The 16518-nt window shown below is 43.4% G+C and overlaps 1 protein-coding gene across 2 annotated transcripts in view; it reads left to right on the top strand.

Moving 5' to 3' along the window:
* The window catches only part of NRK (Nik related kinase), an 88359-nt gene that overhangs the window by 29189 nt on the left and 42652 nt on the right, over positions 1 to 16518 (top strand). For both annotated transcript variants that reach the window (XM_041396479.1, XM_041396481.1), the window contains exons 3-10: positions 189 to 245; positions 5108 to 5233; positions 6413 to 6523; positions 8312 to 8402; positions 10510 to 10640; positions 13024 to 13078; positions 15179 to 15257; positions 15944 to 16119. In XM_041396479.1, the coding sequence (XP_041252413.1) occupies positions 189 to 245; positions 5108 to 5233; positions 6413 to 6523; positions 8312 to 8402; positions 10510 to 10640; positions 13024 to 13078; positions 15179 to 15257; positions 15944 to 16119 (826 nt within the window). The remainder of the gene's footprint in view (positions 1 to 188; positions 246 to 5107; positions 5234 to 6412; positions 6524 to 8311; positions 8403 to 10509; positions 10641 to 13023; positions 13079 to 15178; positions 15258 to 15943; positions 16120 to 16518) is intronic.

Consider the following 16518-nt stretch of genomic DNA (forward strand, 5'->3'; position numbering starts at 1 on the left):
GGGTTGGAAGGGATCTTGTAAAGGTCACCTAGTCCAACCCCCTTGCAAGGAGCAGGAGCACCAACTAGAACATTGCCTTGAACATGATTGAAAGCAATTAGTCAAACCTGGTTGTTACAGGCCTAATTTGTTGATGTATTCATAGTTTGCCTACATGTTTTACATAGTGCCTTCTGTTATTTTAACAGGGTCGCCATGTTAAGACCGGGCAGCTGGCAGCAATCAAAGTGATGAATGTTACTGAGGTGAGTGCAAAACCAGAAATAATAAGGTCATTGTTAAGCAGCAAGGAAAAATAAATAATCAGATCATGAGAAGGTGGACAGCTCATGAAAGAAGATCCACTGGTGTAAGTCATGGTTCCTGAGCACTGGTTTGTGTTTTATAAAGTACTGAGTCGTATTAACACAACCATATTTTTTAAGTGTGGCTGACTAATGGTGACAAAACAATAAGGGAGTGCATTGCCATATATTTTGGTGTTCAATAATATCAAAGGCAAGAAGTCCCTTCCTACTTATTTCTGATTGTCTGCTTTCAGAGACAGCAATTAAAAGATTTCCTGTATCTCTGCACTTCATCACATCCCATCCCCTCACATGCCAGCTGTTCCTCAGAGTAGTGCCCTGACAGCCAGCAAGTAGGATCATGTTAGAAATGCAAATGCAGTGCTTTTTTTATTGTGATTTGACAGATGAGGGAAGGAGACAGTTTAACTGGCACTGTCCCTACTCACAATTATAAATGGGTGTCAGTGCTCAAACAGAGTGTTGAGAAAGTTGCTAAATATTGGGTTTTGTCTCTTCTTTTAAGAGCACAGCCAGTAGTGGAGCAGCTTGCCTCCTTGAGACAACATTAACCTGAGCCCTGGGAAGTTGGGGAGACTCCCTGCTTCTTCCTCTTGAATTTTCTAGAAGTCTGGTTTGGTAGCATCCAGGAATGCCTATTTACTTGGAGACAAAATTTAAATGGTCCTGCTTTAGGAATCGCCTTACTGGACTTGCAGGATTCTGAGAACGAAACAAAGCTGTTTAGGTCTGATTTGCTGTGGGTGGCAGAGCCAACACTGTCCTGTTTGAGGGGCAGTGATGGCAGGTCATGCTGCTTTCACATTGAGACCCTTCATGGGAAGGTGAGGAGCATGTTACTGCAACTGCCCAAAGGGGTTTTTCCTGGTGCTCTTCCCCCACTAAACCCTGAACAATTCCAGCTCAACTGTGCTCAAGTGTTCCTGCTTTCTGGGCTTGGCACAGGGTGAGTGCAGGGCTTTCTGCTCCTATTTTCACTTTCCTAATGCAGAGTTGGCTGTATTCCTGCTGCTAGGGCACAGGCTGGCATGTCTGGATGCAGTCACTTCTGCTACTTCTGCCACTTCTGTTCACCAAAAGATTCTGATTCTTTCAACATCTACAGGGTTTCTTTTTCCAGTAAGAAGTCATTTCATCAGAAATTACCTGGCCAGCTCCAGCTGTGATTGTTCAGATCTGGGGCACTCCTAGAGCTCAGCAAATCTGCCCTTTGCTGTCATGAGCTGCTGCCCCAGGCTGGTTTCCTAAGAGCAGCAGCAGGATGCTGTGGTCATTGTGGGATCCTCTGGACATCTGTCAGGAAGTGCTGCTGTACTGAGTTGCACGGGGGTGGGGGGAGCCCTTTGAAATGGTTAAAGGAGAGCTGATGGCAATGTGTGCTCATGTGCCTCTCCATGCAGGCTCTGCTTCCTGTTTTTTTGCCAGAGCCAGACAGGCAGAGTGCGTGCAGAGAGATTCTTGCTGCTTGTCTCTTCAGCTGTCGGCGCAGGTGATCAAAGAGCTCTTCTCCAGCACATCATTCTCCATCTGTCTTTGCTTTCATTCTTTCTAGAGAGCAAAATAACATTTAAATGTGGAACTTGTTGTTAGACCTGCCCCAGTACTAAGGGGTCCCTTGGTGCAGTATTTGTCAGCTGATGATCTCGTTTCCAGTTGTGGTCAGAGGAGCGTGTTTTCCAGTCTAATGCCATTGCAGATAGGCCCTCATCTTCAAAAACAGCCTTTGATCATGAACCTGTCATCTCTGTGCACGCAGCCATCTGTGCCAGGAGCGCGTTGGTTTGTGAAGCAAACAGCTTCCTGCACCTGCACATCTGTGAGCCTGCTTCCTTTCCTTGAGCAGCATTATTTATGAGCAAGCAGACCCCTGGGACACGGGGCTGGTGGTGCTGCTGGCAAGAGGGGTGGTGGAAAGTGGAAATTCTGAGCGTGGGCCTGCACTGAGAGGCTTTTTGCACTGAGGGTGCTTTTGTCCCTAGTCCCTGTGCTTGAAGGATGTACGTGGCACTAAGGCTTAGCAGGTCTGGGTTCAGCTCCTGGGAGAGCTCGTGGATGGCCCACGGGGCACAATCACTCACCTTTACCCTTCTGCCTTGGCTTTTCCATGGCATAGAGCATTTTTTTCCCAAGCTCCCCGAGGCACTGGGAAGCCAGAGTGCATTTGTCTGTGAAATGCCCAGCTGCTGTCCTGTGTAGCCCTTTGCCTTGCAGCCTGACCAGCACCTGAAGCTCAGCCTGCTCTCTGCTCCAAGCAGTGTCTCCCCAAGGCATCCAGCTGTGCTGGGCAGTGGTACTTGGGCCCTGCAGGCCAGGGAAGGAGAAACAGCTGCAGGGAGGGATCAGGTTCTGGCCTTCAGGATAAATAAAGACACAAATGAAAGCATGAATTGCATCTTGCTGGTCCTAGGAGAGGAACATTACCCCTGTGCAGCTCCTCTTGCTCTTGCCAGTGGGTGTGGAAGAGCCTGTGTGGTGTCCAGGTTCATGGACAGCCACGTGCTTGGTTTTGTTTTAAAAATGTGGAGGTCAGATTGCAGAGGAATAGAAAGTATTTGGATAAGAGCTTGGCCAGCATGGTTCCAGCATCTAGGAAATTAATTGGGTAAAGGAAAAAGAGGCAGCAGCTATGAGGAAGTGGTGGGATCTGCCAGCTCCCCAAGGGGAACTTTGTGAAAGCTACAGGCTGGTGCTGAGGGCACAGCAGGGAGCTGGGCTCCACCAGGGCAAATGTCATGCTGATGGGCAGAGTTAAAAAAGCCCAAACCCTTCACATCTGTAAATATTTTAAGTAATTTGGAGAAGGCCTGTACCAAAGATGAGGGTTGCTCCTTCATGCATTTGCAGAAGGAGTGGGCAAAATGCAGGAGGGACAGCAGAGGAAGAAGGGATTCCTCTCCGTTTGTTCCTCTTTCTGCCCTTCTTCCCTGAAGGTCCAGAAGTTTGTGTAGATGACAGAACCCTTGTGGTCAAGTCCAGGATGACAGTTCCCATGTCCTGATTCTCTGCCTCCTCCTTACCTTCTTGTGTCCACTCTTTCACGTGCACTGTCTGGAGCATCAAAGGGAGTAGTGCCTGGTATCCCCCAGGCACAAGCTCTCACCTCCCTCTGATTGTGTTCTTTCTGTGTGCAGAGAATCCTGGAGGATTTCCTGCATGCTGTCTGCAGCCAGCTCCCATTTCTCCTGGACACTCCAGGTGCTGCACTGGGCTCCTCTTCAGCCTCACTAATTCAGTCATACAACATCCAGGGCTGTATCGAGCCAAGGATTAAGGGTCCTCCTTTCTCCCTACCTGCAAACAAAAGATAAATGAACATTTAGTATAATGGGTGCAGCTTGAGAGCCTGTGTTCAACAAAGATTATTAGGAAACCTGAAATAGCTCCTTTAGCTTCAACTAGTTATTTTACGTCTCTGAAGGCTTAGTGCAGTTAGCCTTTGGTCTGGTAATGTGTCTCCTGGGTGTTGATATTACAGGGAAAAACTTACTGGTCCCTTCTGTTGGGAATGATTTTTGTGTGGTCAAGTTTAATAAGACACATCATATGCATATTCTTGAGGGAATTTGGCTTTAGCCTGTCAGGCTTTAATGTGTTGCTCCAGGTAAAAAGGTCAATGTGTCTGGCTTTGTAAGCAGGCCATTATGGTGGTTAAAGGAATGCTTCAATGGCAAAACTACTGGAAAATAGAGGAAAAACACAGAAAAATGTCCTTTGGGGCTGAGTTGTTCTTACTGCCTTTTCCTTTTTTTCCCTTCAGCCAGTAAGTGCTGACTAGGATGTTTTTCAACAAGGTGAATTAATTCTCAAGTTTGTGGTACTCCTTTTGTGTGATACAAGGATACCTTGCAGCACCACTCATTTCCTGTTGAAGTGAGTGAGATGGCAAAACCCAGGTGTGTTTCACTGGGTGTTGTGCACCATAGCCAGGCAGCTCTGAGGGGGCCTTTCCAAATCAGGCAGTTCTCCTTGAAAAAGGGCATTTCCTTCTAATATAATGATTAAAACTTGTGCTTCCACTCGTTGTCTTATTGTGCACAATGTTGTACGGGCAGAAGAGAACGTCTGTCCTGGCGAGACTGAAACAGAGGGAAAACAGGCAGCCAGTGCCTGGAAGAGGATGTTTGGGGTGTGCTAGCCCCCAGCATGCCAGGGGTTTCATGGATGGCTTGGTGTTAGGAAGGGAGAAAGCCCATGGTCCAGACAGGGCAGCCTCACAGCTGTAAGGAAGGAGCAGATCCTAACCCTGGCTTACGCTGGAGTTTGATTTGTGGCAAGTCACCTCCTTCTTGGCTTCGGTTTCCTCCCAGCAGGACCCTCCACAGGACTGGGAAGACAGATTGTCTGATGTGTGCACTCAGTGCTTTTCCAAGTATTTAAGTAATGGAGTGTTAGGAACAATTTTATTTCTGTTTGAATCTGGTTAGTCTCCGAGACCAAATTACTGCATGCAGAAGCCATAAATGGGGGAGTAATAGGAACTGTCGAAGCTCCCTGAGGAGACAGTGTGCAATTTTTATGCCTGAGTGAGGACATCTTTAATTCTTTAGGTCAAACCCTAGCAATTCATTGGTTTAGACACATGGATCAGGGTGATTCAGTTGTCAGTTTAAGGGCCATCTATCAGCAGCAGTCTCATAATCCCAGGGTAACTCTGGTCCCAGCCTCCTGCTCAAGGCAGGGTCAGCCATGGGATCAGACCAGGTTGCTCACAGTGTCCAAAGACAGAGGTTGCTTTGCAGCCCTGGAGCTCCATGGTCTCTGGTCTCCTAAGGAGCCTCCTGCTCTCTTTTTTGTTACAGAATGAAGAGGAGGAAATCAAGCTGGAGATAAACATGCTAAAAAAGTACTCCCATCACAGGAATATTGCTACATATTACGGGGCTTTTGTAAAGAAAAGTCCTGCAGGCCAAGATGATCAGCTCTGGGTAAGTGTTTAGTGTCATTTCTGCTCATCAGATTTACAGCTCCTTCTTTAGTTCCAGCATGCTTGACTTGGACTCTGTCTCAGTGAAGCTCTGAAGTAATTGTTCTGAAGAATAACATATAAAAGAGAAAAATTACTCCTCCCTAGACGTCTTCCATCCCTATGATTTCCTTTGAGGATGGGCATAAAGTATGTTATGATTCCTGTGACTGGTGCTGTCATTCTGATTTGTTGCTTGAACCTTTTTTTTTCCAAATTAAATTCTTCTCTAATTTTTTTTTACTGAAGTGAAAGAGCTTGTCCTTTTTGCCTACTCTCATTCTTGTTGCTTTCCTCTCATTTTTTCAGATGGAAAATAAAAAAAAAAAAGGAAGCAGAGGAAATTGCAATAAAGAAAAGAAGAATAATGAATCCTGCAATTTTTTGGCTGCAATATTTTTGAAGCTCTGCAGCAAAATGAGAAATTTAAAATTTTTAAAAAATTCCAATGTTTTTCAGTGCTGTTAACTCTTGCTTTTCCAATTTTTTATATACAAAAAAAACCCCAAACTGCCTAAAACCTGCAGCAGGAGTGGAGCAATAGTGAGGTTTTTTATTTATTTAGCAGTGTGTGTGATTCAGGAAATGAGATTTTTAAGTCACTTGGCATCTGAGAAGGCCGCATGCAGTTTGCCATGCCTGGGCTGTGGTGGGAGTGTGCAGTATTCACAGCGACCCCCATGGCAGGGAGACGTGATGAGGAGGACTCCATGGAAATCAGAATGCTAATCCATTACTTTATTATACTGTATTATTTTATACTATATTACTTTACATCTAAACTGAATCTGCCAAGCACTCAACTGCACAGCATCTCGTGACTGTCCTCCCAACAGTCCCAACACACACACACACTTGGCCCTGACAGCCAAGGAAACAAAACCCCATCACTCTGGGTAAACCATCTCCATATTGCATCCTGCTTTGGCACAACACAGGCACAGCAAACGAGATAAAGAATTGGTTTTCCTTTCTCTGAGGTTCAGGGACTGTGAATCTCAGAAATATTCTGGGGAAGTTGTGCCTTGCTATTTTCTGTGTAGAGAAATGTGGCTGCAGGAGTGGGTGTTTGCAGGTGTTCTCTCTGCTGGCCCTGGCAGAGCTGTGTAAAGGTGCCCTGTGTGTGTTTGTCTCCCTGCAGCTGGTGATGGAGTACTGCGGGGCAGGCTCTGTCACCGACTTGGTAAAGAAGACAAAAGGGAACTGTTTCAAGGAAGACTGGATTGCTTACATCTGCAGAGAGGTTCTCAGGGTGAGTCCTGCCAGCAGAGCTTCACTGCTCATTTGCAACAAAAAGGCCTTTCCAAGCCTTTGGTTGCTAAAATAGGTCACTAATGAGCATTATTGTTTAAAGGTTGTGATCCATGGGGCTCGTGGGCTATGGTCCTTGAGTTCAGAGGAGCCCTGAGAGCCAGCATGATGGCTGCTTGACATCCCATATTGTTGTAGCTAATCCCATTTTCTGTATGAAGAACAGAAAATTCCTCTTTCCTATGGCAAATAGCCATCTTCTGAAATTCCAGACACTGGGCACCTAGAAAAGGAAATAAATTTTCTGTTTTCAGTATATCTGCCCTGCACATCAGGAGATCTTTCTGCTCAGTGCTTCAGCTGTTCATGATTGCAAGATCTTTCTGTCCATAACTCCTTTACCTGCACTCAGGGGTCTCTTTTCCACACTATTAGGCAATGTTGCCTAAACAGCATTCCAAGCTCATAAAGGTGGCCCTGCTGGGACGGTATTCCCCAAGACAAATCTTGGGGTTATATTTCCTTCTCTGCAGGCTTAGGGCTGCTTTCTTTCTTCTTTTTCTTTTTTTTTTTTTTTTCCTGGAAAGTACAGAGGATAAAACAATTCCCAAGTGTAATCTAGTGAACTGGCCTGGAAAAAAATATGATGTTGGAGCCAGTCATTCTAAATTCAAAACCCATTACAGAGTTACTGATCTGTCTTCCCTATAATAGAGTTTTACATCTTTTCTAAATAATGGTAAGATAAATGCATATTCTGTGAGTTGGAATTTAGCTGGCATGCTGAAGTAATGCTTGAATAGGGGTAAAACTTTGTTTCTGGGGCATAGCAGTTGAGAAATATGCTCAGCAGAAAATACTGGCCTTCTTACAGGGATTTGCACTAGCCTGAGGATTATGATCATTGTATCTGGAAAGTGTGGGGAGTTCTTCTGCAAAAGAAAAAGCCTTAGTGGTGTGGTCAGGTTGTTCCTCATTGGTGTGGCTGTAATGCCTCTGTTAAAGCAATTGATGTTAAAATATTTGATTTGTGCTCATGCAACTGAAAACTGTAACAGCATGTTTGTGAAACAAGGGATTGGATTTGATCATGCTTGTTTCAAGACAAAATGGCCCAGTTGCACATGGATTGACAGTGCTTCCTTCTGGAAAATTTACAATCTGGGTGGGAGCTTTGTTTGAAGCCATTAATATTAGAGAGGCTAAATGCTGTGAGTGAAGCTAATGGATTATTTCAGTGTGTTCCTTTATGTCTGTGGTAGTTCAACCGTGGGCAGTTTTGAAATGCAGGAGAAGAGAGCAAATATTAACTGATTGAAAACAATATTTTCTGCATTCAAAAAGAGGTCTGACATGGTATTTTTAACTTTCTCTAGTCCATTTACCACTGAATTTCTCATTTTGTTGAATGCCAAATTGAGGGCACTACAACCAGCCAGCTGCTGTCTCTGGTCCTCATACAGAGCATTCTGCTTTGCTCTTTTCCTCTTTTGTTTGCTTTTAGCATAGAGTGTAGGGAGCATCCCTTGATTCTGAGACAGGAGTTTAAAATATTGCTACCTCATTCTCTTCACACTTGAGTCAAGATGCTCCACCACCGTCAGGCCTGTGGTGAAGAAAACAATCAAACTTATGGTTGCTGTCCTCTCTCCTCCTTGAAAATGTTGCTAGTAACATCTAAAGGATTTTCCCTATTAATAAAGACTGAAAAGGGCAAAAGTGTAAAAAGGCAACAGTGTCATAGCCAGGATAATGTTAGGAAGAAAAAATAAATCTGGTTTTCTTTTAGGGATTGGCACATCTTCATGCTCACCATGTCATCCATCGAGATATTAAAGGGCAGAATGTTCTTCTCACAGAAAATGCAGAAGTAAAATTGGGTAAGTTTCTTTAAATGTGTGCTAGAATCCTATTTGTTAAAATTTAAGATTTCCATCTTGACTCAGAAGATATTTTCAGTAATCTAAGTGCAGGATGTGTGCCAAGTGTCATTAATGCTTGTGCTTACAAGGTGTGTGTAGTGCAGAAAGAGTTGAAAATGTAAAGCGTTCTGCAAGGGTGTCCCTGACAGCCTGAGGGCACTACAGGCAGTATTATATATAGTATATATACCACACACAGAGCCAGCCCTGGAAGTCACAGCACCATCAGGATCACAGAGGATCCTGGCATGCAAAAGACTTCCAGAGTAAAAAAGTTGGGGAAACAAATTTTGCTAATCCATTTTTCTAAAGGAAATGGTCTCAGAGATTTGCATAAATCTGACAATAAGTGGAATTACTCATGTGTAAGGGCTACCACTGAATAACAGTCATCCCTCAGAAGAGTTGGAGAGTTTACTCATTTCCTTTTATTGCTGTGACATGTCAGTGTTGACAACTTCTGACTTCCTAAAACTAAACTCAAGTACGTATCTCTCTGGAGATGTCTTTCATGTTTTGGAAAGACATCACAGGCAAGTGTTTAAAGGAGAAGTCTCTAGGGGAGCACTTCTTATTTGTGATGATCTTTACAGTCCCTCTCTCTTTAACTAAAACAGTTCTCTGTAGAGTTGGGAAACAACAAATAATAAACATGGCTTGTGGATGTGGGGTAGCATGCTTGGTCGGAGCAAGTTAAAATAGGTACTTTAAATTTAATTATGGTTTAACCTTGTGGCAAAAACCTGGCTTCACTGAAGTCAAAGGGAGTTTTGCTGTCAAATTAAATGAAGGTAGGATTTTGCTTGTAGTCTCTAAATCATATGTGCTAATTGCCAACTGTTCCCTCTTTAAACAGGTAAGATGAGGGTGTTGTGTGTTTTTATGGTCTAACGTAATTACTACTTCCACCATTCTTCACTTGGTTGACAAAACAGTTAAACCTTTCTAACTCTGGGTAAAAAATGAAACAGATTTACTGAGTATAATGATTTTAAAAAAGAAGGAAAAAAGTTGTTTCCTGAGAGATTTAGCTCACATGTCTTAAGGAAAAGAAGCTGAAAAGCCAAGAGGTTCTCAGTTTAATTCTGTTCCACCTCAGTGTGGAGTGTGCACTTCCCATCAGAAGCACAGAGCACAGAATGATCCCAAAGGTCAGCTCCACCTTCTTCTTGGAGAAGGTTTGCTAAGCAGGCACATGAAATTATAGCACTACAAATGATTTTGGTAATCTGCAGTGAGGCAACATCAATGACAAAATCTGCCCCTCGATGGTGACCACGGGGCTGTCTCCTTTCAGTCCTTCTCTTTCCCCCTCCTTTGTCTTCTCTGTGAATACCATTCCAGTGCTATCCCAGTGGATGCAATTAGTGTATCTTGGGGTTTTGTTCAAAGAGAAATACAATCACATAATTACTGGTTGTATGGACCCTTTTCATATGTGAACAAAGCCATTTTGCTGTGCAGTTCTTATGAAAGTACCACCCTTTTCAGCACAGAGAGAACCACACGATTCACTCATCATCATGAGCTAAGATGAGAATAAAGTAGTAGATTCTCCAGTTTGTTCTGAGATAGTGTATGAATGTAGAGAAGGATTTATTCCAGACACCTCAGAATGAAGTGATATGGTGGTTCTTTCCAGCTTTCACAAATGGCTGTATTAGACACATCGAAATTTGCCTTGTGTGTAGATGCTATTTTTTCTTTCAGTCTAGTTGAAGACCTTGAGTCCTACTCAGTGTAGCATTCAAGTTAAGCATAAATTATTCCATAATGTCTTGTAGAGCAATTCCTCTAACCCACCAGGCAGATTTAGCATGCTAAATAATTTATAAATAATTTAAATAATAATTTAGTATTATTTAATTCTTCTGTCCAAAATAAGGGAAAAAAAGAAGCAGTTAAATCTCAACTATTGGATAAGACATGCTGGAGGAGCTCAGATTTCATATGTATTGCAGAGCAAAGATTTGATGTTCTAAACAGTCTGAAAGTGATCAAGCACAAGCTCTGCCATGTGGATACAACTTTTTGCTAATTTCTTTACCTCTTCTTGGCTTTTCAGTGGATTTTGGTGTAAGTGCTCAGCTGGACAGGACAATTGGGAGAAGAAACACATTTATTGGCACCCCATATTGGATGGCACCCGAGGTCATTGCTTGTGAGGAGAACCCAGACTCTACCTATGATTACAGAGTAAGTGTTAAACACTCCCTAAGGTAAGAAAACATGTGGGTTATTGCTAAAATCCTGCTCATTTGAAAAGTTCAAGCTTCCTGCCTTTTAAACCGCAATAATACTAGAATTGTACAAACAGAAGTATTTGTAATATGTGGGTAGAGGCTCTTTTTAAGAGTGAAGTTTCACTGTGAGTATTTTTCCTGAATTTTTAGTACATGAAATACACTTTCACGAACTTCTCTGCAATAAGAAAAAAAATACTAAGAAGTTTGCAGGTCTGGATAGAAAAGAAAGGAAGAGAGGAGTTCCAAAGGAATACTTGAAGTAGTGTAATATTAATGTGGCAAATTACTGCACACTGTGGTAGAGCTGTTTTGCTCTGTACTCAGCAGTGAATCCTGAGTTAATTGGCAGTAATTAATATCCCTTTGCTCATTCATGAGCATGTGACTGCAAGTGGTTTCCCATCTTGGAATGATTTCTGGTCAGTGGCAGGGTGGCTGAGGCACAGAATTTCCTGTATTTCAGTTTGTGGGCATTACCATGCATCATGTTTTCCAGGGATGGCTTTCTGAGCAGGAATCTTCTGGGTGAGCCTGCAGTCACTCTTTTAGTTCAGGTGCTCTCTCCATTGCCACTTTGCACCTCTCCTTCCAAATATTTATGAGAAGAACCTGTTACTGCTTCCATTTCCTGGTGATTCAGAGGCTGTGATTCTCCCTTGCTGAGCCCTTCTGTGCTGCACTGGCCCAGTGAGGTCATGTTGTGTGTGTCAGTCATGACTAAAGAATTTTTTTTTCCATATCATACCAATCTCCTACTGAAATCTCAAGAATTTAATCTCTTGTCTTCATTCCCTGTCCCCAGCTGATTTCCTTCCCTGAATGTGTACTTACCAGAAGATATAATCATAAAGAATGTGCACCCCTAGTTCTTGAGCTTTCTTTGCCTTCAGTAATAATCCTAGTTTGTCTATTCCCAAATAGATACTGCAGATGGTAGTTTAAAACTGATCAGCAGAGGGTTTTGGAAGCACTTTTGCAAACAGTGCTGTGACTCAGAAGGTGGCACAGAGCTGCTCTTTCCCACAGAGACTTATGCCTGTTAACAAGGGCTAAGTAGCAGGAAGCTGCTCTGAAACTTCTTGCTCTTCAAAAAAAAACAGAACAAACAAACAAGACAAAACTAGTGCAAATATATCCACATAAATGTGTTTATATACACAGTGAGCTTTACAAACACTGCTGTCATCCTCCCTTACACCTGTCTGCCTCTCATGCTTTGGAACTCCAAAATTCCTTGTAGCCTGGATGTTTCTCTCAATGTCCTCAAAACCTGCAGTACTACCCCTTGAAGTCTCTTAATTTTCAGTCATTTACTTAATTACAAGTCAGGATTGTGGATCTCTGAAATCCCCACCAGTTTTGTTGCTGAATCCCTCCATAAACTTTGATGTGAACTGGCTTTCAGCTTGTGTGAAGAGTTCAGGGCAGCTGGACTGAGAGAGCTCTGCTGATAAAATTACAGTGCTGGGCTGGGTATGAGCTGCTATTCATGTAATGGCTTATTCCTTCTAATCTTTGAAGGTTTTCTGTCACTCTGTTTTTTTAAAAGGTAAATTTTAGAGAAGCTCTGCAAGTTGGTTTGGCCATGTGCCTCTCATTTGGCTACATTTAGATACAAAGAAGAGTGAAATAATGCACATGATTAATCAAGTGGAAATGTGTGAAGTTTTTACAGGCACTGATGCTGGCTGCAATTTACCTTCCATGATAAAACCTGGGCCTTGGCATCCAGATCAGCTGATAAAGAGAACTCCACTCTGTTAACTGAGCTGAACATACATTGTGGCATAAATCTGACTGCATGTGCCTAAAAATGTGTGACTAGAGACTTTGTACAGAAAAATCAGACCCCAAGGCCTGACTACAATTCTTGTTCCATCAGTGCAGAAACTCAGCAATGACTGCTCTGAAATAAGCATTAAAACCAAGAATTATTTTTGGCCAGAAGGAGAAGGGTGAGGCGCTGCTGTGTCTTGCTGCCTCATGAAAACAGATTTAGGACATACATTGAAACAGTGCCTGCTATATTCTGTCTGGCTCTTGTTTTTTGAATGCAGAAGGTCTGCATTTTGGGGCTGGCTGCTTACATGATGGATCAGCAGTTCAGAGTTGCATGGGGAATAGGAAGCTTCTGGCTATTAGGACGTTTCCTAAAAGCTCAGTAGGGACTGGGAAGGGAGCAGAATATTTGTCACTCCGAGTAAAACAATATGATCCAGGAGAGATCTAGGGAAACTGTAAAAAAAACCCCAAACCCAAGAAGAAAACAAACAAGCAAAACAACCAAGCTTGGATGCTGCAAGCTGCAATGTGCATTGTTTCTTTTCCTGCAGAGTGACCTGTGGTCCCTGGGAATCACTGCTATTGAAATGGCTGAAGGAGCTCCTCGTAAGTGATGTGGTGTAAAGGTGGGGCTGTTCTGTGTTAAAATAACTCATGCTTGGCTGATGCACTGGTGCACAGAATTCTGGTTCTATCTGTGTCTTTAAAAACAGTCTATGACTTTTTCTCATTTGGACTCTTTTGCTTTCTTCTTCCTTTTAAACTCTTTCGGTCTTTTGGTTCCTTGCCATTATCTCCTGGGAAAACAAAACTTCTTTTTTAAAGCTCTTGTTAGCATCAGTTTGTTGATTGCTGCCTGTGGGTACAACGAAGCAGAAGTGATTGATATGTTAGCAGAAAATATTGCCAGGAGTGCCTTTGGGTTTAGGTCACTAAAAAAATTATGACAGTGGAAGAAGGTAGGCCTAAAGGTTATTTTTTTTACTCTGAAACTGACTTGTTTCTCACAGATTTTGGGACTAATGTGGCATATACTCACATGTAATGGCTTTGATCCATGACCACACTCTCAGCCTGACACAGATTGCCACAGTTTTCCAGCCTGCTGCCCCCTCACTCTCCCAGGGACCCTCCTGCAGGTCAGGCAGAGATCTGTGGGTGCAAAGTGCTCGTGCATTTTGGTTGGCAAGGAGGGCTGGTGGCTTTGCCCAGCTCCTGCAGAGCAGATGGGATGTGTGGGGCTGCTGAGAGCAAGGGAGATGAAATCCATCAAACTCTGGCCTGCAGATGGGATGTGTGGGGTACCCGGTCACTGCTGAGAGCAAGGGAGATGAAATCCATCAAACTCTGGCCTGAGCCTGAGAGCACGTAGGCTGTTTTTAAATAACCCACTTGGCTGTTCTCCCATCAGACTTGGTTTCTAGCAGGAGCCAGCTGGAGTTCAGGAGCACTTTCAGACCCTGTGCTCTAGCCTGACTGAAGCTTTGTCCCAAGACATGAGTCCATGGGGAGTTTTCTCTGGGAGAGACTGTAATTTTGCATGCCAGTTCCTCATGTATTTGATGCTTTCCCTAGTTTTGACAGGGAAATACTATGGATTATATTCTGTTGCCTTGTGTTTTGTTTACTGTAGTACAGCAGTGTCTGGGACCCAGAGCTAGAAACCAGACTTCTGCCCCTCATTTCCACTGTATCATGTACTATTGAAAATACCAAGGAAAATGTCAAAGCCAGAACCAAATGTGAGAATGGCAGGTGGAGGCAGACAGAGAAATTAGCAGAAGGTAGGGAAAGCTTTACCAGAGCTTCTCACTTCTACTGGTTCTGTGATGCTTTAAGTCCATTTCTGTTAAGAGCATCACTGCCGAACACCTAAATATTATAAGAAATCAGCCTCTCTGTAGTTCCTATCAGTTGTCATTCAGTAGCTCTATTTGGTGAAGGAAGACCTTTTACCCCCAACATTTCTCCCTGCCTGACAGAGCACACTCAAAATACCATACAAAGTGCCTGGGATGGGTGAGATGTGATGGTATTTGCTTTCTTCTGAGTTCCTCGTAGCTTCAGCTTTCCACAACATGGGCTCTGAAGAGAAGTACAGTGGGCTGGAGAGAAGGTAGCTTCTGAATGCAGGGATGGAATCTGTGGCCTGGTAATGGTGCTCCCATTCCCAGAGCACAGCATGGATGAAATGTGTGCTCTGTCATTCTGCTCTGTGCCACAGGGCAGGTTGTGAGCTCTGTGCTTTGTATCAGCTTTTCTTCATCCTGGGTTTTCTCATATGCCATGAAAAATGTGGCAAAGAGTTTGGTCAAAACGGAGCTTATAATTTATCAGAAACCAGAAGCCAGACATAATAACTAGATAAATATTTCAATCTCAGCTTTAACTTCTGTGTATATGCAAACATGCTTTTGTGTATGGGAAATACAAAATTTTTTATGTCCTTCCAAAGCTATATATATGTATATATATAAAACATGAAGAAAGTTGTACTTGTTCCTGCCTTGGCTTTCTTTTGAATCTCTTTTAGCTGGAAATCTGTGTACTCAGAGACTTGATTTCTTGGCTGTAGTGTGAATTGGTTGGCTCCTGGTGGGGTCCTGGGGCGGATGCTGTGATGTTGGAAGTGGAGATGTTTGGAAGTGGGAAGTGAGGTCACAGGGGGTATATGCATCCTTCCATAATGTGTACTTTCCTTTGCAGCCCTGTGTGACATGCATCCCATGAGAGCACTCTTCCTCATCCCAAGGAACCCGCCCCCAAAGTTGAAATCCAGAAAATGGTAAAGAGATGTGTAAACAACCTGTATTTTTGCTGCAGTGGGCTTAGGAGGGCTTTTAGCTCTCTTGTCCAGAAACAATTATTTTATTAAATTGTTCAGTTATCTAGGAGGGGTTTCCTAAGCTGTTTCTGGGAGCTGGATTGAGCCGGAGGGCAGATATAATTGCCCTTTGAGAAGCAACACCTTTCTTTTTGAACTCTGCCTAAACTGTGGCAGTTTCATTTTAGTGTCTGTGGCCAAAATTGCAGGGTAAGCAAGGAGGGCTTAGATGTGCTGTTTGGGGTCAGGGCTTTATCAGAAGATTGCTTGGGCATTGCAGGGCTAATGGCAGTCACATGCCCTACAGAGAATTACTTTTTGTTTTAAATTAAGTATATAAAGAAAATCTTCACCATATGAAAAGGTCAAGGGCATTTTTGAAAGGCTTGTGCTGGCCAGATTGTGGTTTTGTTGATCAGGATGTATATTTAAGGTAACAATTCCTCTTAGAAGGTAGTGAGGTGGAGTTCACCTTCAGCACTGTGCTGGTCACAGGAGTCTCACTGGTGGCAGAACTCAAATTGTCTCTCTCGGTTCCTGTGTAGAAGGAAACCTTGCAAAGTTAGTGCTTTCCTCTACTCAGGTAGTGCTTGGTCTGCGAGCTGAAAAGGATTATTGGTCTTTCTCCACTGTTGTGTCTTTTTTAGGTCAAAGAAGTTCCTAAATTTTGTTGAGAGCTGCCTTGTAAAGCATTATTTGCACCGTCCCTCCACGGAGACCCTGCTGAAGCATTCCTTCATCCGCGACATGCAGAACGAGCGGCAAGTGCGCATCATGCTGAAGGACCACCTGGACAGGACAAGGAAGAAAAAAGGAGAAAAGGGTAACATGGCAAAACCAAAATAAAGGTCACTTCAGAGAGCATGTCCTCTTCAGATTTTGGCAGCAGAGCACAAGGCAGATGCATCTGAAATACTAGAACCAAGAAAATTGAGAAAGCATTGTCCCTGATAGTGAGGCCATTTTGAAAATTTCTTGTTGAAGCCTGGGTCTTTAATGGTGTTTTTAGTGCTAAAGTCCTTGGAACCTTGAGTTACTGAGAGCAGCCCTGGTGCTAGCAGGGAGCAAGGACTCCAAGTGAAGTCTGGGTCTCTGCTTTCTTGAGCAGTGCTCCACAAGTGTTTCCTGGTCTCTCAGTTCATATTTCTGTCCCAGATCCAATTGATTTCCTGTTGGATCTCCATTTAATTTTTTCTTGTGAGTTCTTTGGGTGCAGCACTCT

This window comes from Onychostruthus taczanowskii, unplaced genomic scaffold, assembly GCF_017590055.1.
Source record: "Onychostruthus taczanowskii isolate IOZ18803 unplaced genomic scaffold, ASM1759005v1 scaffold13, whole genome shotgun sequence".
NCBI lineage: Eukaryota > Metazoa > Chordata > Aves > Passeriformes > Passeridae > Onychostruthus > Onychostruthus taczanowskii.